The sequence below is a fragment of the Nilaparvata lugens genome, chromosome 7 (assembly GCF_014356525.2).
Source record: "Nilaparvata lugens isolate BPH chromosome 7, ASM1435652v1, whole genome shotgun sequence".
Taxonomy (NCBI): Eukaryota; Metazoa; Arthropoda; class Insecta; order Hemiptera; family Delphacidae; genus Nilaparvata; species Nilaparvata lugens.
Window position 1 is genome coordinate 38,630,619 of NC_052510.1, and position 26,481 is coordinate 38,657,099.

At 35.5% G+C, this 26,481-nt stretch overlaps 1 protein-coding gene across 1 annotated transcript in view; it reads left to right on the forward strand.

Annotated features, from left to right (window-relative positions):
- Positions 1–993: 993 nt before the first annotated feature.
- The window catches only part of LOC120348861 (leucine-rich repeat extensin-like protein 3), a 37,948-nt gene continuing 12,460 nt past the window's right edge, over positions 994–26,481 (forward strand). Inside the window, exons 1-2 of the mRNA XM_039431928.1 lie at positions 994–1,072; positions 22,453–22,610. Coding sequence (XP_039287862.1) covers positions 994–1,072; positions 22,453–22,610 — 237 coding nt within the window. The remainder of the gene's footprint in view (positions 1,073–22,452; positions 22,611–26,481) is intronic.

A 26,481-nucleotide genomic window follows, 5' to 3' on the forward strand; every position in this document is an offset into this window, starting at 1 on the left:
GTGAGTGAGAGAGTGCAAAAGCAATACGCGAAGACAGCATGTGAGAGCCAAAGTAGCATTCGAGATGGCTGTTGCCAACATTGCGACAATAATTCCCCGTGGATTCCTCCAGTTGCGCCTCGGTCTGGCTAAACTTGAGCGTCGGTCTGGCTAAACCCACAGATCAAAGTTGCTCTCGACCAAGAGATGACCGGCGGCTAAACTCGATCTCAGCAAACCGATTTTTTAGCCGAGACCAAAGTTGCGCTAGACCAACGTTGCACCGAGGTTAGCCAGACCCGATCTCAGCAATCGCCCCTTACTGCTGTAAAACGATTGAAAAATAATGGGCTTGCCGATTATCTTTTGGTCGAGAGCAACTTTGATCTGCGGTTTAGCCAGACTGACGCTCAAGTTTAGCCAGACCGAGGCTCAACTGGAGGAATCCGCAGGGAATTATTGTCGCAATGTTGGCAGCAGCCGTCTCGAATGCTTCTCGACTACCACACTGTCCGCATTCACTCGCTTCGTCACTGCCACCCTCAGTTATTCATTCCAATATCCTGATTCATTTTGTTTTGTAATTAGTGTAGTATATTAATAGGCTAGTGTATTAGTGTTGATAGTGTTGTACTAGTGTAGATAGTGTATTAATAGGCTAGTGTTTAGTGTTAGTGTGGGTAGTTATAGGCAGTAGAAATGGCAGAGTCGAAAAAAAGAATAAACTTCACCAAAGTCGAACTGACATTGATCAAGTCTCTAGTTGTGAGCCGACCCATAATCGAGAAAAAATTACATGATCAAAAAACTGAGAACTTGAGAAAAATAGCGTAAGAAGAGATTCTAATAGACTTCAATGCTGCGGGACTAAATTGTAAAAGGAACGTTGAACAGTTGAAAGGAGCATGGAAAAGAATCAAGAATGACTACAAATCCCAAAAATCGGAGGAGAGGAGGAGTAGATTCCGCACTGGAGGGGGGCCCCCATCACCACCGAAAGTTGAGGATCCCGAAATGGAAGAGTTGTTCAAAGACCAAGTACCAATTGAAAATATTCCGGACGACGATGACGACTTCAATGACTATAATAGCGGTAAGTTAACAAGTCCAGACTGATTAGTCTATTATAATAATTATTGATAATTATAATAATTGATAATTATAATAATTAATTATATTCCTTGTGTTTCACTCCTGATTAACATCATCTACATGTTGCCAGGAAGGGAAAGATCAATATATTGGATTTCTCATATAGTAAAGTACGTAATATAAAGCTTAAAGGGTACGAGGTCAGCAAGCCCAAAGCCTGACACGCCGATAGCGGGCACCTCCACAGCACCTGATTCCCGTGCAACCACTCCGGGATCTGCAACTGGATCCGCTCAACCACGCATCAAACGTGTCTCATCCAATGCAGACAAGTTCCACAAGAAGAAAATGGAGTACCTTGAAGAGGAACATAAACTTAGATTGACTGTCATCAATGAAGAACATAGGGCTAAAATGGAAGCCATTGAGAAGGAGAAAAAATATTGGACTTTGATGGAGGCCAATGCCCAGAAACAAATATCTTTTCAAAGGGAAAACTCTCACAGCTCCATTGAGCAAAAAACGTTTGAGTTACTAAGTGGAAGCATTGAACATAATTGAATGCCCGGTTATCAAGGGCAAAAACTTTTGTTTGATAAATTTATTAGTAATAATTTCGTCGGCTGATGAAACGCAACTGTGGTTATTATATAGGTATTTAAATATCATACTATTATGCATATTTATATATAAATCTAAATATAAAGATGATTCGGACCCAAAAGTTATCATTGGTTATAAAACTATCAAAAAATGGAAATTCCGTACATAACGTTCAACATAGGGAATTAGGAATAGTTGTGTCACTATTAGTAGTGACAGTTGTGACATAGTGACAACTGTGGTCAAGTCACAGTTGTGAGATAGTTGTGTCACTACAGCTCGATACAGAGGTAAATCTGAACTACAGATATTTGCTACTCAGAGATAAAACTGCACCTGAAGTTACTGCTATTAACTCAAATAATAATATTATATAATAATAATAATATATTTTCCTTTGTAATAAATAATGTGCATTATTAATTTTCTGGTCGCTTGGAGATATTTTAATTTCCGTTTTTTGATGTAAGTATGTATTGAAAATCAATGAAAAATTTTTTTTCAAATATGACTTTATGGGTAATGAAATTGTTCAGAATTCAAAGACGAACCCCAATTTGACATTGGTTTTTGATAAAATCAAAACAATAGCAAGTTAATAGCTTAATCCCGAACTTAAACCTGCCTCCTAGCAGGTCTAAGTTGGTGTCTAAAATCATCGTTTTTGCTCCTGAGATTATCACATTTTAGCCTGCTCCCGATCTCAGCAATCCACCGAGATTATCTTTTAAACCCGAGTTGATCTACGCTTGAACTCAGCAATCCACCGAGATTAAGTTTTAGCCTAGACTGGAACTCAGCAAACCGATTTTTAGACCGCAGGTTTTTCCCTGCGATAATTGCCGGTCGGCCAACTTTTGCGCTCGAGCGTGGTTAATCCCGATCTCAGCAAACCGATTTTTGATCTGCAGCGCAAAAACCGGTTTTTAGCCGAGCGCAAGAGATAAACCCGATCTCAGCAATCGCCCCTAAGAATTTCGCAATTCAGTCAGGAGATGAAATTCCTAGTGATAGTCGGGGAAAATCTCATTGTATAAGCTGTAAGGGGAGTAAACATAAGTTGACAGATTGTGAGTCATTTTTGAAACTCTCCCATGGAATAGATTTCGTCTCATAAAAGAGAAGTCTTATTGTCTAAAATGTTTAGTGGGAGGTCACTCAGCTCGTGAGTGTAAAAGCAATGCTTCCTGTACTCAATGCAAAAATTCACATCATACATTGTTACATTTCGATTTCAAAAATCAATCTGAGGAGAGTGGTGTTAGTTGTTGTAGTACTAAATTGGTAAACAATGAGTCTGAAAATGATAAAACTATTGTTTTATTGTCTACTGCTATCGTTCTGATCAGAAATAAGATAGGGCAAGGATGTCCCCATCGATTTCTTATCGACTCTGGTAGTGAGAAGAATTTTGTAACTTCTCATGTGTGTCGTCAGCTAGGCTTGTATATTAAACCTGTCTATTCAACTGTCACTGGGTTTGGTCAATCAAGTAAGGTTCAAGGTCGAGCGTCATTCACAATTCATTCTCATGCTGACACTATATTTTCGTTTGCTGTTGATGCGTTGGTAGTTGAAAAAATACTTGACAGATTACCATCTTGTGAAGTTGATGTGTCTAAGTTGTCCTACTTGAAATCATTGAAATTGGCAGATGATAAATTTTTCATCCCTGGAAAATTGGATGATATTATGGGTGCCGAATTCTTTCCCGATCTGGGTTTTATTGTTATGGGTCGAGCCCCAGTTTTGAACTCGTCACAAAATAAACAATTCAATAATTGTTTGCTCGTCTCTAGTCTACCTTTGAATGACCTAGTACAGAGGTTTTGGGAGGTTGAAGATTGTCCTAAATCGGGGAATGATATTACACCTGCCGAGTTGGATTGTGAAAATAATTTTCATTCGTCTGTTCGTCGTTTGGAATCAGGTCGATTCGTGGTATCCTTGCCGTTTGAAAAATCAGCTGATTGTTTGGGTGATTCATATTCTATGGCTAAACGGAAATTGACAAATTTGGAAAATCGTCTTGCTCACTCCGAAGATATTAAGATCGCATACCACGAAATAATGTTGGATTATTTGTGCCAAGGGCACATGACCTTGATTAAGGATCAGGAAAATAAACAGGGGTATTATATTCCTCACCACGCAATCGTGAAGGCTCGTAGTACTACTACACCTGTAAGAATCGTTTATGATGCAAGCGCTAAAACTACGACTGGTTTGTCATTGAATCCGATTCTCCATGCTGGTCAGAAGTTACAGACAAACATTTTCGTGTTGCTATTGAATTTTCGTCTTTTTGCAATTGGAGTGACAGGTGATTTGAAACAGATGTATCATCAAATATTTGTGAGTGAATCTTGCCGTGAATTTCAGCGGGTGTTATGGAGATTTTCGGTAGATGATCCTGTTGAAACCTATGAAATAAATTGTGTTGTATTTGGTATCACTTCCTCTCCGTACATGGCTTTGAGAACTATCCATGAGTTGGTTGAGAGGGAAGGCGATAATTTTCCGGATGCTAAAGCTCGCATTCCTACAGATATGTTCATGGACGATTTGGTAACGTCTGTCCCTTCTGTAAGTGACACGAAAAAATTGTGTAGTCAGGCCAAAGAGCTGTTTAAAGCTGGTGGATTTGAATTGACTAATTTTGCATCAAATTCGGAGGAGCTGATGACAAGTCTCAATGATAGTGAAAGGTCCTTGTTGTCCAAAGAATTCAATATCGAAAATTCATTAGCCATATTAGGTCTAGAGTGGCAACCATTTTCCGATTCGTTTCGTTTTTTCATCTCACAGGATCACTCTATTGCCACAAAACGGAATATATTATCCGCTGTGGCGCGAATCTATGATCCTCTAGGACTAGTGGCTCCTCTCACGTTGTTTTTGAAATGTCTTATAAAAGAATTATGGCGTATTGGTTCAGATAGGGATGAAAAACCGCCTGATTCTATTGCATCTCAGTGGGAGATATGTCAAACAGAATTTCAATCTTTGTCAAATTTGTCATTCCTCGTCACTTAGGAGTATTTGTTGGTTCCAAGATTACATTAACTTGTTTTTGCGATGCAAGTCAGTCTGGCTATGGAGCTCTGATCTATTTGAAATCACAGGAAGAAGATGGTAGTTCTTCAACAGTAACGCTGCTGTGTGGAAAATCGAAGGTTGCACCGAGTAAAACTCTATCAATACTGAGATTGGAATTGTGCGCTGCTCTTCTCCTAGTCAATCTACTTGAAGCTACCCTCTCTGTCCTCGAACTTTGTTGTAAAATCGTCCAAGTTGTCGCTTTGTCGGACTCAACTGTTGTTCTCCATTGGATAAGAGGTTCACCGTAGCGTTGGCAAACGTTCGTGGCTAATCAAGTCTCGAAAATTCAAAACTCACGCATCGATTGTTGGATGCATGTTTCTGGTGAGGAAAATCCCGCTGATTGTTTATCGCGTGGTCTTAAACCAATGGATCTCATTAATCACGAGACATGGTGGACAGGACCCCACTGGTTGACTATGGAGGAAAATCACTGGCCTGTAAAATTTGAAATTGAAGAAATAGAGTGTCCACCTGAAATGAAATCTTCAAATGTTGTCACGGTTGTTCAATCTGAAAGTGTTTCAGATAATGTAATATATAATTTGATTGAGAAATGCTCTGACTATCAACGTTTGCTTCATATCATGATACTAGTATTGAAGGCAGTGCGAATATTGCTGAAAGCAGGTGAACTAGAATTCGATGCGGCGGAGAGATATTTGTGTAGAGTCGTACAGAGAATTCATTTTTCACGTGAGCTTGTTCAACTAAAAAAGGGTGAAGATTTTGCCCCCAAATTTCAGCGTATGTCACCTTTTATAGACAAGGAGTTAATTCGAGTTGGTGTTCGTTTGCCGAACTCAGACATGGATTTTGACAGCTGTCACCCTATTGTCTTGCCTAAGAGTGATCCTTTCATCACCCTTCTTGTCGATCATCATCATCGAAAAAATTGTCATGCTGGTCCTCGTCTATTAATGTCGTTAATAAGACAGAGGTTCTGGATATTTTCTGCTTGTGTGGTCATTCGGAGGCGTATTCAAAAATGCAATAGGTGTTTCTGATGTCAGCCTAGCGTAACACCTCCAAAAATGGGTGATTTGCCTGCATGCAGGGTAATCCAGAGTAAACCGTTTGGACAGTGTGGTGTTGATTATGGTGGGCCTGTACGCATCACAATGGCTCGACGCAGAAATCCACTCATCCTCAAAGCATACATTTGTCTATTTGTTTGTATGTCAACAAAGGCTGTGCACATAGAATTGGTTTCTGATTTATCTACGCCGATGTTTCTTCCAGCATTTCGCCGATTTTTATCTCGACGTGGACCTTGCCATGTAATTTATTCCGATAATGGTACAAATTTCATTGGTGCGCATGCACAGCTGGTACAGTTAGCGAAATTATTGGATTCGTCGGAATTTCAAAATACAATTACTAATGAGCTGGCTGATTATCGAGTGGATTGGAAATTCATTCCCACTGCTTCCCCAAATTTCGGTGGAATTTGGGAGGCCAACATAAAATCAGTCAAGTCGTATTTGATAAAAGTGATTGACAATCAACTATTGACCTATGAAGAGATAAATACTGTGTTGGTTCAAGTGGAGGCGGTGTTGAACTCTCGGCCATTGTGCCCTTTGAGCGAGGATCCGAACGAACCTCTCGCCTTAACTCCGGCTCATTTTTTGAAGCTGACACCGTTGACGGCTTTTCCAATGAAGGATGTGACCGACATTCCCGTCAACCGTCTCACTCGTTACGAACTCATCGACCAGCTTGTTCAATAGTTTTGGAATAGGTGGAGAAAGGAGTATCTCCATGAATTACAAGTACGTGGAAAGTGGTCCAAGTCATTGCCTCCTCTCACTGTTGGAACGGTTGTGATAGTGGACCAGCCTAATCTAACCCCATTGAAGTGGCCTCTAGGAATCATTGAGGAAGTGTTTCCTGGAGCCGATGGTGTCATACGTGTGGCAGTAGTATGTTTAGCTACTGGTCGTTTCAAACGTCCTGCCACCCAATTGTTTCCATTGCCCACACAATAATTCTTAGGATAAGAATTATTGTTCGTTTTGTTGTGTTAGCATTTTTCTTTTGTTGTCTTGATTTTCTTTTGGTTTGTTTTGTTTTGTCTAGTTTTGGCCAAAGTTGTGGCTGAAAACTACGTTTCAGGGTGGGGGGAATGGTGACGCCCTTTAGCATATTTAGATTAAGTCTAGTTTTAAATTAGTTTTAAGTCTAGCGGTAGTTGTAGTGGCGAGGCCGGCAGCTACTGCGCCCTAGCGGATAAGTTAGTATTTAGATTATTCTATCGCATAATCGTTAGTTGAAGTTGTCAGCTTGGATCGGACGGTGAAAAAACAGGATTGTTGCTGTTTTTTTCGATTGTTGCCGTTGAAATTCAATTTTACACGTTCGTCATTGTGTTAAAATTATTATCGATATATTAACTGTCCCAAGTTGGGGAAAAGTACAGTTTTTCCTTGTTATTTGTGAATATATAAATTGAAATATTCAACTAGTGCGATCGGACTTTGAATTGTACAGCAGTGTTAAGTAATAGTCATATAGTAAAGTTATCTTCCAAGCAATTTTCGGACTGATCAGTAATTAAATTGATGCCAGAATTAACATACATCGGATAGGGGTAGCAGATGTACAAGAGAGGCCAACACCTTTTCCCGACTCCGTCTTGTCCTGCCACAAACCTAATTCCAATTCCTGGAGTAAGTTGGTATTTAGTATTTGAAGAAAACTACTTGCTGGTGAGTAACCAAAAAAGTCACTTCTGGTATAAATTTAATGCTGGAAATATTACTTACTACATTCAATCTATTAATTATTGATCTATTTATTCTAGCATATTATCATTCAATATTTTGCTCTTTATATTTATCGACAGTCCTCTGCTCTCGCTTGTTATTTGGGCTATCCACCACCAAAGAGGAGAAACGTCACTTTTAAGAATGAAGACATCCTACACTTTTCAGTAGTGGTGTAATCACGTGTTTCCTGTAAGCGAAGTACGGTATATTATGCCTACCCCACACAGTACTAACAAGGAGTTGAAAGGTATGCCTGTTGAAGATCAATGGATACGGAAAATACTTATATCTCTGAAAATACTGAAGGAACAATTCATTTGAATAATTTATTGTGAATGTGGATTTAATCATAAATCTCTGTAACCACACAGTGGGCCATATGAATAAAGTTGAGCATTCGCTTATGCATCTAAAATATTGAGCATAATTATGCTTCATTTCCTACGAATGAACATGAGCAAAACCTTTCGCTGATGCTCATCAAAAAAATAGTTTGAGCATTTGCTCAAAAGTAAAAGCTTATGCTCAAAATTGTATGCATAAACTAGAGCATTTGCTTAACTTTTGAAGCAAATGAACGAAGTAGGCCAACCCATGAAACAAGCTGAGTTTTCCGACGATGTGGTTGAGAGTGGATCTCGGACCATGAGAATGTAGCCAAAAACACTTTCTGTAGCAATCAAACGTTTTGACATATTCAAAAAATAACAAATTAAATAAATAGGAGTTGCTAGTTATGGATCAACTATCCAAATGAAAAACAATGATCTGTTGACAATGAGATCTGTTTTGCAACTGAGCTCAGCTCTGGGCTGCACACGCCTAGCGGAGGGGATGGCTCAAGTCGTGGGAATGAAAATGATAACAGGTCAAAATCTCTTCCTCAGCACTATGCAGCAGATAAAGGAAAACTAAAACTACTATACAAAGAAACTGGCCTGAACAACGTATATTCAAGGTTTTTGAAAATTTTGCATTTCAAGGATAATATAAAAGGAAAAAGGAGCCTCCTTCATACGCCAATATTGGAGTTAAAATTAGACTATAGAATATTATTCATCATAAATCAGCTGTCCAGTGGATTATAATACTACCCGTTCAAAAACATCGAACATCTTGAAAATGCATCTTTCCATCAACGTTAGTAGACAGTTGACTATGATACTACCCGTTCAAAAACATCGAACATCTTGAAAATTTATCTTTCCATCAACGTTGTAGACAGTTGCAGCCAGACCTGATAACAGCGCTCATACTCACATTCCGGGACGACTCGTCACGGTACGATAGGACAGAAAGCTCTATGTTTATTTAGGGTTTTTTCTAGACATTTTAAATTGATAAACTATTTATTAATTTTTGAGAAAACATAACAACAGGTCAATGTAACTTATTGAGCGCGAGGTCTACTGTTCACAGAACTACTAGTTATAGAGATGACTTATTTTTTCACGCTATTATTTCAAAATTCAGAACTCAACTAACCTAAAACTCAATTTATAGATAGAGAACAGAGCAGACGAACACACACGCGGTGTCTATACTTGCATATTTAGCGCTTACGTGAGTAGCACATTCATGAGTAGCACTTCCTGCTTCCTCTACTTATAACAACAAAGTAAGGCCACAAAGGCGAATCAGCTGATGAAAAATACGAGAGCATTTGCTCCAGAGTTCAGGAGAATAAGGTAGAAGTATAAGGTAAAGCTTATTAGTATAAAAATGAGCAAATGCTTATATGCTTCTACCAAATGCTCATGAGCAAAACCTTATGCTCCATGCGCATGCTCATGAGCATATGCTCTGTTTTTATTCATATGACCCATTGAGCGTTTCCAGCTAATTCATCTCTCACGACAAAATTGTGTCATTTTGGGTAACTCTTAATAGTTGAAGTTCTAACATATTATTGAACTGAAATAAATTAAATTAGAAGTTTATTTCATGGATAAAGATTACTTATCTGGGAAGTTGTAATGTACCGGTATCTAACAAAGAAGTGCAAAATGCAGCAGCAGCAGCATTCACTTTGATGAAATGACCGGCCGCCGGCCTTGCAACGAGAGGCGATGAGAGGAGAGCAAGGTTGTTGGCTCGACATCAAATAATAAGAATTGCAAATTGAGTGCTTCGAATGCTCCAGCCTCTCCTACTGCACTTTATCTAAAAGAGAAAGTTTGAACTCAAAAGAATTTTACCATGTCATTTATAGACTAATAATATGCTTCAAATCGAAAATAATCTATGAGTTTATTGCTAGCCCATCATTGGTACCAGTTATAGGGGACACTTGAAATATGTTAATGGAAATTACTTTGGCCCCTATGATATAATTGGTGTTGATGACGTAAATAATATTACTGTATATGATGTTCACATACGGTTTCCTGGACCAAAAATTTTAAAATAAGTTTCCAAAAATTCAAGTCATTCCATTCTAAACTATGAACTTAAGCTGTAAGATCATCTCCTCATCAACGTAATTGATAGTGAAAGTGAAAGTGAATGAAGATAATTTTTTATAAAACAATATTTTCAACGAAATGAGAAAATTGTATTGAAAACCAACTCAGATTTTCTGGAATAATTTAATATTTGATAAGATATCCCAATCGCCATAGAATTAATTTTCTGGTTGTTGAGATATTTGAATGCATAATACTGTGCAGAACAAATCCTACTACAGACAGAGTACTACTCTGTAGTAGGAGAGTACTCTTGAACATCACCTTTTAACTTCATCTTCACTATTATTCCGGTCTCAAGCTTCTAGCTGATGATGGTTATCATAAAAATTTTCAAACAAATCATCAATTCAATTAGGTAACAGTTGAATAAACTCTGACTCAAAAGCAGCACTATTAGTGATAGTCAAGTTATTCACTGTCCTCAGAAGTGGATCACTACAGTTGAAAAAGTCAGCTTGATCTATTGTTCCGATTCTGGGTCAACAAGGACAAGCAAACTATTCACAGTTAGTTAAAAAACAACACAGTTATTTGAGATTTCTCCATATTGACACACTCTATATGTATAACTCAATTTCGTAAAGATTCTCTTCCGTGTACGGTACCGGTACTTAGAATACACTATTAACTACTATAGTCTGTACAGCTAAAGTAGATATGACACAAGTTTATCCTTTCACTTAATCCTGGCATGAATAGTTCTCCTTTCAACAATAGCATAGGACGCTTTTAGAATCACTGTTTCCACATTCACTCTGCTTTTATTTCTCGATAACTAGCCTAGAATTAGTAGTAAGCAATTATTATTTATCGTAAGTAATATTAATTATCTATTTAGGAATTGGGGTCGATTCATCATTCTAATCTGCTATGTGCTAATCATAAGTCGGTCAAAACAGAAGGTTCCAAAGTTCCATACGTAAGGGCTTCCAAAGGTATTCAAAATGCTCCTTCAAATGGTTCCAACGGTGACGGTGAGTTTTTACCATCCAACGGTTAGTTCAAACGGTTATGGTGAGATTTTTCAAAATCCTGACCAAACTGTTTTTGGTCATCCAGCATTTGAGGATAAATAATAAGATGACTGTTGTTCATAAAATAATAACATGGAATAAATAGTATAAGAATGTGAACAGCACAATATCATTTGAATTTGAATGATCTTGAGAATGAAACGACCCATTCTAATAAAATTTGATTCCGTTCTTTTATATATTTTCAAAAAATAATTCCAAATCATGTTTTCTATATTGATTATACACCAGTAGGCCTAGTTTCAGTCCATAAAGAATAGATCATCAATATTTGATCAGATCAATACTTTAATAGAAAAAACATAGGCCTATGTGAGTATAAAACCTCACAGGAGAAAGAATTTAAAAACGGTTTTGTGAATTCTTCTTTATTTTTACATTGTCATAGCCTTGTTAACATATTGACTCAAACTTTTTATGGGATTATTAATCATTTCGAGAACCCTTTTTGAATTCTTTCTTCTGTCATTTTCAGACATTCTTCTATTCAGAGTATTATTCTGGTTAAATATTGGAATGACCTTGTCTTTTTGGTATTTTTATCTTTCATCCTATTGTAGTTGAAAAATTAAAGATACCGAGATAACGTTTAGTAGGCCTATGCTGTGTTCACAGTTGTTTTTACTTCAGAACAAACTACGTGGAAATAATTCTCTAGAGGTTTTGTAGTTGATGATTGAAGGTTAATAGTTTAGATAACTTAAATCCTTTCGGTTTTACTAAACCTTATATTTAAAGATGATTTTAAATTGCAAATTTAAAGGTGAATATGTTTTCTAAGGGGTTTATATTCAAAAAATTAACATTATAGGGAACATTATTAAATTTAGGATAGAAAAAGATTTTGCTGTATTATTGTAGATGTAGAGGATGCGTTGCGATCACCCTGTGTGATGGAGACGGAACCTCCCAGAAGCGACGCAGACTGAGATAATCCTTGTCAATTAAATTCAATTTATGACAGAAATATCACATTTCTGTTGGTCCTTGGGTCTTGGTAGCCTTTGTTGTGGCAAAGCTGTGGTATCAGCTTACGCATAATCAATATTTGCTCTCAAGCTTCCAGCACAAAAGACATTCCCAGATCCCAGGACCAGGGATGGCCTTCACTATCAAATAAGGATTAAGTGCACTTCGATCAACTTGGATTGATGAATTTGATTATGCTATCAAATTGGATTATGTTGGATTGCCCAAAACTCATAGAATACGATGAAGTTGTGTTACCCTAGTGTTCTTATATGTGATAAAATCAAAACTCACTTTAAATTAAAACTTTTCAGGTCCAATTGAAATGACTTTTTAGTCTCTGCCTTGCCTTGATTTCTGTCAGGCCTCATGAGTCTCGCTCGAGTGAACTACCAACAATTTAATCATATGATACCCAACTCCACTAATCAATAAAACCTCAACCAATATACTCGTACGGTAATTATCTTACTATTGAAATAATGTTACAGTAAAAGAAAAGAAAATATTCTAACACTTGACAAAATTGAAATTCATTCTTGTAGGTAATTCGAGCTCACCTTTTATTGCTTCCTACGCTTTTATTGAATTTTATAATAGATGGCTTATAATCTTAAAAATTTTCAATTATTGATTTTATTATTTATCTTTCGTTTAATTTAAACTGAAAATTTGAATGAGTTAGTGAAACCGTACCAAGAGTCTCTACTAGGAATTATTTGAAAAATAAGACACTGGAGGCAAACAACAAAATAGCATTGATTGACGAAAGCCCCATTGTAAAAAAGATTACTCCTAAAGGAGTGAATAATAAGTCACAAAAAAACCATCCTGTATTGAACACTGATATCAAGGAAATAGGAGTGAATACCGAAAACAAAATAAATTTGACTATTTCTATGCTAAATGGAGAATGGGTGACAGATGATGCCCTTCAGACTTATTTTAACTTAATGAATGATTCCATCGGCAATAGGTTCTCTATATGTGTACTTAACCCTATAATTGTACAAGCGGTGAAATGCCTCGACGACATCTCTCATATAGTAGAACCATTGAAATTAGATATGAAAGAATACATATTTATTCCAATAAATGATGCAAAAAGTACGGAATTGAAAGAAGAAGGCTGCCATTGGAGTCTTGTTGTTTACGTGCGGGCTCTAAGTAAATAGCCTACTTTTATTTTGATTCGATTGGAAACCATAATTTTAAAGATGCGTCTATAGTTACAAAAAAATTGGTCAAATTGTAATGTTAGGAAAAATAATGAAAAATGTCACACTAAATATTATCAAGTTAACTTGAGAGAGAATTGATTTTGTAATTCAAACTTGTCGATCTTGTACCGCCAAAACAAAATTTTAAACTTGCCGCCTTTTAATGTCAATAAATCAGGTTGAATAAATGAACTCGATTGAATTGTAACAATAGTTTATTTAATTTTTTATAAAGTTTTGACATTGTACAAATTAAATAACCAGATTATAACTTAAAATTTAACTTTTATTTGATTGATACATTGAATTATATAACTCAGATTTCAGTAGCATTGAGATTTAGTTGCTCTAGGTAGAGGAAGTTCATAAAATATCCTGTTTGATTTGTACCTTTTCCACCTGAGATTTCCATGAGATAGAACAAAAAATTTGGTTGCTCCACATTTATTGGTAAAATTTTAATTAATAGCTTATTATTTCATTTATTTGTTCAATTAAACATAAAGTAGAAAATTTGTTTATTAATGTAACTTTTGAAAGTGTCAATTTAAATTTTTAAGGTGATTAAAATTAAAAGTGGAATCTTGGGTAAATTCACGTGAGTAGAAATTTTAATTAATCTCATCTATTTGAGAAGAACAGTAAAATTTGTTTATTATTTTAAAAATCAGGTCTTGTTAAAAAGAAAAACATAATTCAGAGAATAGGTTTGGTAGTAATAAGTTTCTATTTTATTGTTTAACATTCCTTTATTTTGTTAACTTGAAAAGTTTTCAATAAAAGTAATCAGATGCAATGTATTTTATTTATTGCCAACGCATTATCAACTTAATGAAAATGGTAAATTTGTTAGTTTAGGATCCAGAGTAGAATGATGAATATTTTTATTAGACAAGAGGCAAAATCCTTCTTGGAAAATAAAAGTATCAAATGATTCTATCTCTGAAGTGGGGTTTCGGTGGGGATACAATCAAAGTAACCACACACGAAACGCTCTAAAATATATTCATGTTAATTCAAATGATGTTATACCTCTGTTGCCTAAATTGACTCCGCAGCAGGATAATTCAGTGGATTGTGGTATTTACATTTACGTGGTTTTAATAACAGATACAATTATTTCGAGAATACTCGGAACTGATGACTGTGAATTTGTCGATGAAAGCCTACTCACATTGCCTAAATTTACCGATCTGGAAGTATGGACAAAAAGAGCTCAAGTTGCTTCTATACTATTCACTCACGACACATCAGTATATTCTATTAAAAAAATCATGCATATGCTGCTAAGGAACCATGCCAAACCAGATAATAATGAACACAACATGAAATATATTGCAAAACTAGAGAACAAATTGAAGACTATGGAAGAGAAGTTTCATCTTTCAATCAAAGAAAGTGTAAATACAGAATTATGCAGTGATGTTTTTATTGAAAAATATGCTAATTTAGACAAGCTTAATTAGACAAGCTTTAGATGTGATAAATCAGAACTTGAAAGATAATATTAAGAGCTTAACTGAGCGTATTGGGTCTTTGTCAATCTCGATTGAGGCTTTAGAGGCAGAAAATCGAGCTCTAAGAAATGATGTATTTAATGAAAAAAATGAAACAGATAGATATAGAATGCTCTATGATGAATTACACTGTAAATTGATAGAAAGTGATCAAACTATTTTCCAACCACAAAATTTAGAGAGAATAGGTCAAATATCTGATCACAATTCTATTTCAAATTTTAATTTTTGAGATGATTGTCGTAGTGTTCCTAATTTGTCCGAGCCAATAAACAAGAGTCTCAAAAGGTGTATTAAACTCTTTATGGATAGTCAAGGAAGGAAAGTAGTCGATATTCTTATGCAGAATAAGGGTGATAATTGTGATGTCATGGGCACCCTAAAACCTGGCGCTTATTTCAGAAATGTAGCAGATGAGTGTGTGAGTGATTGCTCTGAAATGGGTCCACAAGATGCAGCAGTTTTTCTGGCTGGGGGTAATGATATTGCAAAAAATGAGGCCAAATCATTCATAACAGTACCTACTACGTAGCAAACTTTTAGAAATGCGACACACAAGAGATATTCCTCATAGGCATGATCTCCCCAGCTGGTCGTGCGTGAATAAATCAGTGGCGTGGGCAAATGTTGAGCTGCGAAAAATTTGCGATAATTTTAGCAACGTTACCGTTTTGGAGTTGAGTGGACTTGGAAAGCGTTTCCATACCCGTCATGGGCACCATTTAAATAGGTTAGGGAAACACTACATTGCAGCTAAGATATTGAATGAGCTCTATGAAAAGGTTGATACTGTTGTGGGTGAGCCAATACCATTAAAAAACTAGACAATTTAGCCGATATTGATACTGATCAATATCGGCTGGATATAGGGAGTGATGAGGAAATGTCTGCACAAACAAATACTGAGTCGGAGTCTGAGAAATTGAAATTTATACACCAGAATATAAGATCACTGTACAATAAATTGGAAAGGTTAGAAATATTCATTGATTCAGAGAAGCCAGATTTTCTTATTTTAACCCAGCATGGTCTAAGGGATAGTGAGCTGAGTTGTACTACTCTGTATAATATGCGCCTTATTGACAGTTATTGTAGAAAAATTAAGAATATGAGAGGGGTTTCTATTATCATAATATTAGTCAGCAACCATTGAGTATTCTGAAAGTTGATGTTGATGAGTACTGTATTGAGGGTTGCATTGAACTGGCCTGTTGTAGATTCAATTTAAAAAAGAAAACATATATTCTGCTCGGTGTTTACCGGCCGCCAAACGGTGACATAAATTTGTTTCTCAGTAGTCTAATTTAACCAATGTTTTTGACAATTTATTGATGAACATGGAAATCAAGTTTATTTGTGCAGGTGACTTTAATATTGATTTTATGTTGGACTCCCCTCATCGTACGGCTTTCCTCTGCATAATGAAGCAATTTGATTTAATTTATAATGTAAAGGTTCCTACTAGAATAACTACTCATAGTAGTACAGCAATCGACAACATAATTACTAGTGATACATTAACAAAGATAAATGTGGAAGTTATAAATTCATGGCTTTCCGACCATACCGCTCAGTGTATTGAATTGTCATTGGGGAAACGTTCCCGCGAAGCAGGAGTTTCAGACTGTGCAACTGTTGCTTTTCGGAATTGCAGTACGGATAATATAAACAGTTTGGAGGCATCTTTGGCAGGTGTGGACTGGAATTCATATTTCAATTTCAATTTGGGAGATACAAATAAAAAGTATGAGGTTTTTCATGATATTTTCCTTTTACTTATATAATATTGTCCCTTAGTAACCAAAACTTTAAGACTAAAAAGATGAAACAAAACTGGATGACAAAAGAAATTCAACAAATAAGAATTTTACTGAAAATCGCAACAAGTAGGGGCACACTCAGTCGCTGACTTCTACACTTCACTTATGAACAAAGTTAAGAAACACTATGACCAATTAGTAATTGATGCAAAAAAACATTTCTATGGTAACAAAATAAAGAATGCAACAAACAAATCTAAATCCAGCTGGAAGTTAATCAATCAATTTAGAGGGAAAAGTTTCAATAGAAAAATTGAGAAAATGACTCTCAATATTGAAGATGTACTTATCACTGACCATCAAGAGATCGCTTCTGAATTTAATAATTTTTTTGCATCCGTTGCTAAAAGAGTTGGTACTGTCTTGAATGAGTCTCATGGGAACCCAGGTGAAGAATTCGAAATCAATAGCTCTGAGACATCATCAAATAAATTTGTTCTATATCCCACAAATGAAGATGAAATATTGGAAATAATTAATAATCTCAAGTCGAAATGTAGTGTAGGCTATGATGATGTCTCTGTTAAGGTTCTGAAGCAGTGCAGGAGAGCAATAGTTCATCCACTGGTTTGTATGATTAACTCTATGTTTGAATGGGGAATTTTTCCAGATCTTTTAAAAATAGCCCAAGTTCTTCCACTTTTCAAGGATGGGGACAGACTAGACATAAACAACTACAGACCCATATCAATATTGACAGCTCTCTCAAAAATATTTGAAACAATAATCCTCATACGACTGGCAGCATACTTGAAGGAAAATGATATTATATCTCTACATCAACATGGAAACATAAGTCGACCAGTACCGCACTTATAGAATTTTTCGAAGGTGTGATACATTAGTTAGAAGGAGGTAATACACAACAGGTGTCATGCTTGATCTTTCCAAAGCTTTTGACTGCATGAACCACAAGATACTTTTGAAAAAGTTGATTGGTCTAGGGATAAGCGGTACAGAAAATAAACTGGTAGAGTCATACCTAACTGATCGTTATCAGTATGTTTCCATCCCTAGTGATAAAGAATTAGTGACATCAAATCTAGTTGAAATCACATCAGGAGTGCCTCAATGTTCTATCTTGGGACCTCTCCTTCTCATTCTGTATATAAATGATATTTCCTTAGCAGTTCCACAAAATAAACTCACATTATACGCAGATGTCACCTACTAAATTTTTTCCGATTTTAGTTCAGAGGAACTCGAGAAAAAATGTAATCCATTATCAAACAGTTCAGTTCAATATTTCAATTCACTTTCCCTCTCAGTAAACTCGAGAAAAAGTCGACTAATAAATTTCAGCCTTAGACATAGCCATATAGAGCCCAAGCTATACATCGGCTGTGATCCTGTTGAAAATACAGATTCTGTTAATCTACTCGGTCTAGAGATAGATTCAAAACTTGCATGGGATTCGCACGTCGAAAAATTAATAAATAGATTAAGCAAAGGCTTATTTGTATTAAGAAATATGGTGAAATTAGTACCTTTATCCGTTTCAAGAATGGTTTATTTTGCCTTATTTGTTTCCCATGCAGCGTATGGTATTGAATTGTGGGGTGGGTGTCCAAATATTCACTTCCAAAGGATATTCAAGCTTCAAAAAAGAGCAATCCGCTACCTGGCTGGTCTTGGGTTTAATGATTCGTGTAGGGAGGCTTTTGTGGACTTGAATATACTTACACTACCATCAATTTATATCTTCAAACTGTTAATTTTTACTCATAAGCATTTATCTGATCTGAATACAATTGCTGATATCCACACTTATAATACCAGAGGGAGGAATAAACTGTCTTTGAGACAACACCGACTGCAACTGTATGAGAAAATGCCCTCTTATATAGGAGCTAAGTTGTTTAACGACTTACCGTACCTACCGAGCTGCAGTCCTTGTCTGATATAAACATTTTCAAGAGTAAAGTGTATAAATTCCTGGTTTCACAAGCCTACTACAGTGTGAAGGATTTTAGTGATAGAAGGTAGCATAGTTTGTAGGTAGGCCTACTCTAGTCTTCCATGTGTGCTTTTTTTGTGTACTTATTATTTTCACTTATTAAGACCTGACGTTACTCATCTGTATATTATAAAGTGTACTGTGTTGAATAAAAATATTATTATTATTATTATTATTATTATTAAAGAAAGAACAATATCCTCTATCTCTTCTAATGGAATCTTTGCATATTTATATCCGAATTGTCTGTTTAGAGGTTGACTGCCTAGATAGAGGTTGTATAGATAATAAATTTGAATGTTATTACATTATAGGCAAGCCTGGATAATTATGTTTTGTCAATGTTTCAAAATTGAGGTGTAACAATTTACATTACTTTTAATTAATAGGTGGGCTCCTTTGAATGTGATTCTCATATTTTAAAAAAATCAAATGACAGCTCCTAAGAAAAAGGCTCAAAGTATTTGGTGTTCAATATAATAATTCAGCAAAGTGATTTTGTAATATCACGGACGATCATAGTAGCTGCAACAACGAAGGAAGATTTATTTTCATCAATGTGACTTTGTAATATTACTGACAAATACAGTAGCTACAACAACAAAGGAAGATTTATTCCATTCGAAACATGTACACTATCATCTATCCTGCTGGAACAGAAGGAGCCTTTCGAAATTCAGTAGCCTTTGCAACCGCAGTGTGTCTTGATACTCATCAGTGATAAAATAATGCGACAGAGAGTTGGAGCATTGACAAAGTGAGAGTGTGACAGGGTTATGGAAAAGGATTGAACACGAGGTGAATATCAAGTTGGAGAGCAATGATTGATTACCGGCACGGCACACTGATGTAGGCTGTAGGCCCTACCCTGTAGCTACAGCCTAGCCGAGTTAATTAATGCCGAATTGACATGACCCGTTAATCTGCAGCGAGCACACTCGCAGCCAGCCGATAAATATTGCTATTAAAGCGTCAAATCTACGGCGGCACTAATTACTCGGTGCTAACACTGAAAAATATTCCGATTAATGATAGAGATTCCTAATGATTCCCAACAAGGTCGCACGAATGATAACCATTACTATTGATGATTTTGATAAAACTGTCGAATTGATGTCAACTCATTGAATTTTGAAATACTGTGTAGTAGATACTGTATCGTCATACTCCTTCAAAAAAATAATGATTTTTCCCCTTTTTTCCCTTCGTCCTGGTACCCCCAGAAGAAGGGAGTTTATTACAGAAAATATAACAAACAAAAATGAAAAATACACTTATAAAAAGAAATCTTACAAACAAAAAATGAAGAATAATAAACAAAGCAAGAATGACAAATGATAAGAAAATTCCTTATATAATAATAATTCGTCTAAGAAAAATTGATACTGACTCATTCTAATTTTCAGTTGGAGGAATAATCTATTTCATTCAAATTCGAAACTATTTTGGTATGAAATCGAATAGGTCTACTCAGAAAACTTTGAAAATGTTCAAGTCAGATTTATCTTTCTATCCAAGATTCTTGGTTGCGTTTTGCCTGAAATTTCAAGTCCACTGAAAAAAAATCGAACACCTTATGTAGTATTTGGAATGTTCAGTTCAGATAATAAACTAATTTATGAACACATCAAGACATTTTTATTTGTACCCAGATACTGTACTAATCACAAGACAAAATTCCAACAATCTATTAAGTATGTAATAATAGTCTATTCTTATAATTTATTGGTAATCGAAAGTATCACAATTACCAGGAGCAGAATTTAAAAAAATATGCCCCATCAAGTCAAATTAAATTGGAAAAAAGGAAGAAGATCATCCCCAGACCAACAACATTCTGTCTCTACTGAGCATCTTCGCACATTGCAAAGAGCAAGATGAACAGAAAATAATCAAGCGCACAGAGCATGGTATTACTTACTTACACTTTGAGTCTACTGGTAAACTGATGTAAAGATAATGGGGCGTACAATATTAACTAGACGTTCACGCATTTAACGTCCACGACACGTGCAAGATGAAATTGCCGGCTACTGTAACACTAACATTACTGGCTGCTGCAATATTGTTAGCATTCTGTGTATACAAACTGTACGCATTACTTTTCTATGTCAAGAGCTATCAAAGACCAACAACTATTGGTTCCATGTAAATATTATATAGCGCAATTCAACGAATAGTCCAGTATGCTTTATTTATTTTGTAAGATACGGTACGTATTATATGTGTGTCAAAATAGGCTGGCACAATAATGTGGCAAGAAGAACAGACATGTGTATTATTAGCATGCAAGATAGGCTTCTAACAAAATGCAACAAAAACATTTGTCAAAAGCATGAGTGCACTGTATCCGATTTAAAAATTAGGTAAGTATTATATCTTCAATTTGATCACTTATTGTTTTGAATTTGTCCTAGCAGTTTGTATTCTGATAACTATACCATCAATAGATTGAATATGATACATGGTAGATACCTACTAAGAAATACAGTGCAATGATTTTTTTCAAATAAGTTCACCGAGCTTTAGAACGCATATACTTTTATCTCTATCTGATGCAATATAGCCTAATCCTCATCATGAGTAGGCTACGGATGATTGAGAACTCTTAATAAAATATTATTATTCGAAGGAAAGAGTTATAGTATAAAGAGAGTATAATATTTTTCATTTGTTATCCTATTTGTTGGAGAAACATTAGCCACGGTGGTTGTAGGAGAATCAATCTTATTTATGTTTTATAAACTTTATAGTCTCATAATGTTGAATCAAAATCCTGGTCTGCCCCTCTTTATCGACTGCCCTACCGTAGCTACCTACTTTTTCAACGCCGGATTCGATCATTTATTATATACCCATATATTATATATAATATATCATATTATATATTATATTCCCATTTACTCATGTCTCCTATATTTTTTATATTGTTCATAAAACAAATTAATCATTCTAAACAGTGTAAACTAGAATGCACGGATCAATAGAAACAGTTACAGTACTAAAGCCAATGAACTTTGTTGCTTTGCCAAGCACGTTTGAAATGATCAACTAACTGCGATATTCGAAGAACATATTAGAACAAAAGAACGAAAAGTAACACGTTTAATCCTGAATAGTTAAGAATGCACTCAAGGATTTAAACTTTAGTGAACAGGAAATTGAATGGAAAAATACTTATTGAGCATAATATAACAGTATAATGAATCAAAGCTTTTTGATGAAAGAAATCGTCATAAGTCATCAATAACAAGAAATCAAGGTACCGTACTAAGACAAAAGTTGAATTTCCTATAGTATCCTATAGGTTGAACTTATTAATAAGGTAGTTTGAAGTTGCATCGATTCATAAGATTACTCAATAACATATAAAGTGCAATTGATACTTCATTTTAATATTTTATTTTTATCTAAATTCATAATCAATATTCTAGAACTCAAACTTTTGGCTTTAATTGAAACTTTTCGAACACAGTTGACCTCTTTGGAAGCTGTCAAAAGAGGAACTAATTCTGACCATATCAGTATCATCAGAGATGAAGTAAATCTAGATTCAAGAGACATAGTTTTTGTTACTCTATGGTATTAAAAATTCGGGAGAGAAACAATTTTGGGTTGTTGATCCTTTCCCAATTGAATTGAATTGATTTCATGCATATTTGAATGAATGAAATGATTGATTGTATTTCAAGTATTTGTAATAGTCATATCATTTTCTAAAAAATGTTGTTGAATCAATATTATTATTAATTTATTTTATTGTTACGTGGTATGTTAAGTATGTGTATGTATGTGTCTACTTATCATTTTTAATAATATATATTTATTTTTTAATTTGATGAAGCCTGAATATGTTTGTTTGTTATTTTCAGACAGTAATGTTGGCATTGGCGATGGTGTCAGCGCAATACAGCAATGAGGACTACAGCAGCGGGTCTCCGGTTCCCCCCGACCAGTGATCCCTGGAGCCATCCCCCTGGACGGCCCCCCTCGGCGTCCCACCTTCAGGGCGCAGTCCAGGAGGTTCCAGGCCCCACCACTAGACGCTGATCCAGCGCCCTTACCGGTCGCTACAAGGGTAGGAGTTTCAACATTCATGTACCTATATATCTAGATCATTTAATCAATTTTGCAATTTCAGGCCATAAAGTCCTATTTAAAACGTTCAGTAGGTCTACGGCACAATGATACTGTCTGCGAGTTTTGAGGCTCATTCCAACAAGAATAATAAAACTCTTTTATATTAATGCACTACATTAAACTGCAAAGAGGAAACAATCTTGTCAATGGAATAGAATTGAATAAAATGGGAATAGAAAAACTAAGAATTTATTGAGATGAATGTGATCTTCAGAAAGATCAACTCAGTGGGTTTTTGTATCGTTCTATCAATCTTGAAAATTTCACTATTGTAGGAATTAGAACAGAAGAGAATTCTCAATTTTTATATTTTGGAAATTCACCAATGATATAATATTCTATTTCTATTTCAATCAATTCTACTTTACCATCTTAGATGCTATGATTTCTTACAATTCTTATTGTATTTGAATCAATTAGAGGTACTGATCAGAGGTACTGATTCAGATCATTCCTTACATACCGGTACTGTATATTGAAGAATGAGATGTATTTTGACGGGGCGATGTCAAGATACACCACCGTCAAAGTCAGACACATCCATCCTAGCACTAAAAATCAGTCTTGTTTTGGCGGTGGCTAGTTTTGTCGTTCTTGTGCTGAAAAAGAAGTGTCTTGTTTTGGCGGGGCGAGTCCGTGACTAATTTCTCTACCTGGAAAACAGTCTCTGGTTGTCGCTATCTGTTTTTGACGCCTATGTCAGAATAGCTTGGAAGTAAACTGGTTTCAATTTTGGCACAGACTGTACTTTCTTTGAAATATTCTGTTTATAACTTAGAGTGACTGTAGAAGTGTGTGTGTCACCACCGTTAGACAATACTCCTGCGTGACATTGTCTCTTATCTCAACCTTATTATTTTAGTTCTATTGCTTACTCTCTCATTCTCCCTCTCGCTCTCCCCCTCACTCTCTCTCACCCCCTCCCTTACCCTCTCTCTATCACTCCTGCGCCTTTCGCTCTCGCTCTCACTCTGTCTCACACACACACTCTCTCTCTTTCTTATCCGGTTGTGTGCTAATGTTCTCCTTTCTTCAAAACCCCTCAGGGTTTTGTTATTATTTCATAGAATGCTTCAGACATATTATCTTCAACCTATCTTGAATTTGACTTTACCCATGCCCAGATTTGTAATTTTTTTTGTGTCAATAATATTCATTACTATCAACTCTTGCTTGTCATATTGTGAATTCCCTCATTCCACTGAGTAGGATTGTATAATATAGTTAATGTAGCATCGTACTGGAAGTTTGATGGTTGAATGTGAGAGAGGGCCGGCCGTGCAAAAAAACTAAAACTGCAATTCAATTGAATCCTCACTTCTTCACTTTCTCACTATAGGCCTATATCCCTCAGAAACACACTCTCTTGTAAAATACTCAATCCCCTACACTGAAATAATTTGACTCCTTCAAGTTATGTGCTCCCAACTTGATAATACCGCCCGTTGTTCTCTCAATAATATTTGTTGAACGAGAGCTAGCAAGTTCTTACTTTTTACTCAAGTTCAAAGTTGTTGCCAGTCTGTGGGTTTGCTTGTTTGTTTGAATGCACTACAATAACTTCAGAAAGAGTTGATCGATCAGCTTCAAATTTTGAACACGCACTCTTCGAACCTTTTTACAGATCAAGTTCGTTGAACAACAAAATATTTTACTCACTTCGTCCTTTTTCAGGATATAAAAGTAACATTGAAAGTACTACATGAGACAAAATAACTTGCTCCTGAGTGTCTGCCTGACTATTATCTTTCAGTAGCATACGCGTAATATTAATGATACAAATTGTGATGGCAGTTGCTATGTCGTTGGTATTATTAATTTGACAAACTTTGAATTTTGATTCTGAATCATCTACCCATACGGAGAAACCTATGAAGTTCTATGGATTCACGTAGGCCTACAGCGTAATATTAATAGGAAAACAGTTTGATGTTCCTTTTCCCAAGATAATTTGACAGTGGGCTCCACTGGGATTCCTATTCAAATTAAAAAAAATTCTGTAGGTAGCTTCATAATTTAGGTCTGCCATCTTCGTTCCGCCACATAGGATTAAACATTTTCTTTAGAAAGGTTTAATACAAGATTCAAATAAAGAATTTCAAGAGACAATGAATGGTGGAAATCGCTCATCAATGTATCAAACCACCGTTTCAAAGATATTCACATTTTAGTGTTGAAGTTTTTGGATATCTGTGATACAGAAATATTGCTCGCCTAGAACAGGATAGATTATTCATCACATTCTTATTATTATCGTTCCCTAGCAACCTATGTTAAGCGTTTATGTAGTCGCTGCTAAGAGAGATTTATGTGATAGCTATATACCTGAATAATAGTCAATAGTCAAAATTCTTTATTACATATTCTTCAAGAATAGCAATTGTTGTCAAGAATAAAAAATATATATAATTAAATATATTTGAATTGTTTGTATTCACAATTATATTTTTGTTCACTGCCAGTCTGTCTCCTGTTTCAAGAAATTCACATAGTTCGTACATGGGCCTTCCTTTGAGAAACTCACTAAGTTTTTTTTCAATGTCACACAATCCAGCCTCTTTATCTTCTCCGGTAGATGATTCCACAGTTTTCTGCCCACGTATGAAGGTTTCTCTTCGAAGATTGCAGTCCTGTGCCTTGGGAGTACATAGTTGTCTGCCTGCCGAGTGACGTATTTATGAACATCTGTGCCTCTTTGGAGATTTAGTCGGCTAACATGGGTGATGACTTCCATGATATTGTAGATGTTGGTCACCGTCATGATGCCGAGATGACGGAAGGCATCTCGACATGTCTCCTTTTGTTTGAGACTTGCCAGTGTATTAAATACTATTAAATACTATATTCGACTAAACAACGAGTGACCCAGAAGTGAACTTGCCAGAGTATTCAATACTATTAAATACTATATTCGACTAAACAACGAGTGACCCAAATGAAGCGATTTAAAATATGAAAAAAGAAAGATGGGAATGCGAAAATATTATAATATTTGGAACTCCATAACTTATAATTTAATTAACAGACATTTATGGGATTAGTAATTTTCTGGAAAACACTATTAATTGGCAATAATAATTTAGCAATATTGCACTAATAGTTTTAATTTTAGATGACTCTCTCCTGGATTATTGAAATCTGTGCTGGAGATTCCTCAGTGATTGCTGCATCATCTGAGAAAACCCCGTGAAAGTGAGCTCTGTTCGAAATTAACAGAATGCTCAAGTATAGACATTTAGAGGTAAACAACCATTTCATTTAAATCGTTTAAATAATTAAATAAACCATTTCATTTAAATAATTTGTTCATTGAAATCGACCCCATCAGTATTTACTCGTGAATTACCGGTAGTGTATTGTTAATGTATCAAGATTTGAGAAGATAATATAAGCATCTTATTAGTTTTTCTCTCAATGATTGTAATGTATGGCTTAATTTCTTTTATATAATTATAAAAATATCACAGTTTATTACATTCCAGTTCAATTATCTTGTTTCACCATCCATTTCTAAGTAGAGCTCGTAAGTATCGTAATCTTGCCATATAATTACCATACAATAATTGAAGTTGATTTCATTCAACTTTAGTGGCGCCATTTCACCAAACTGCTAGGGAGGGGGGGGGGCAAAAACCAAGAGGTATTGGGGGGGGGGGAGGAATACCCCCAAAGGATAGAGGGACCTGGTGTTTTCCCCATAAACGTAACATTCGAAGATGTTATTATATGCTTCATTTTTTCCAGTTTTATAAGAATGTGGTTGAAGTATCAATACAGACATATTATACATTATTACTTATTAAATTCAA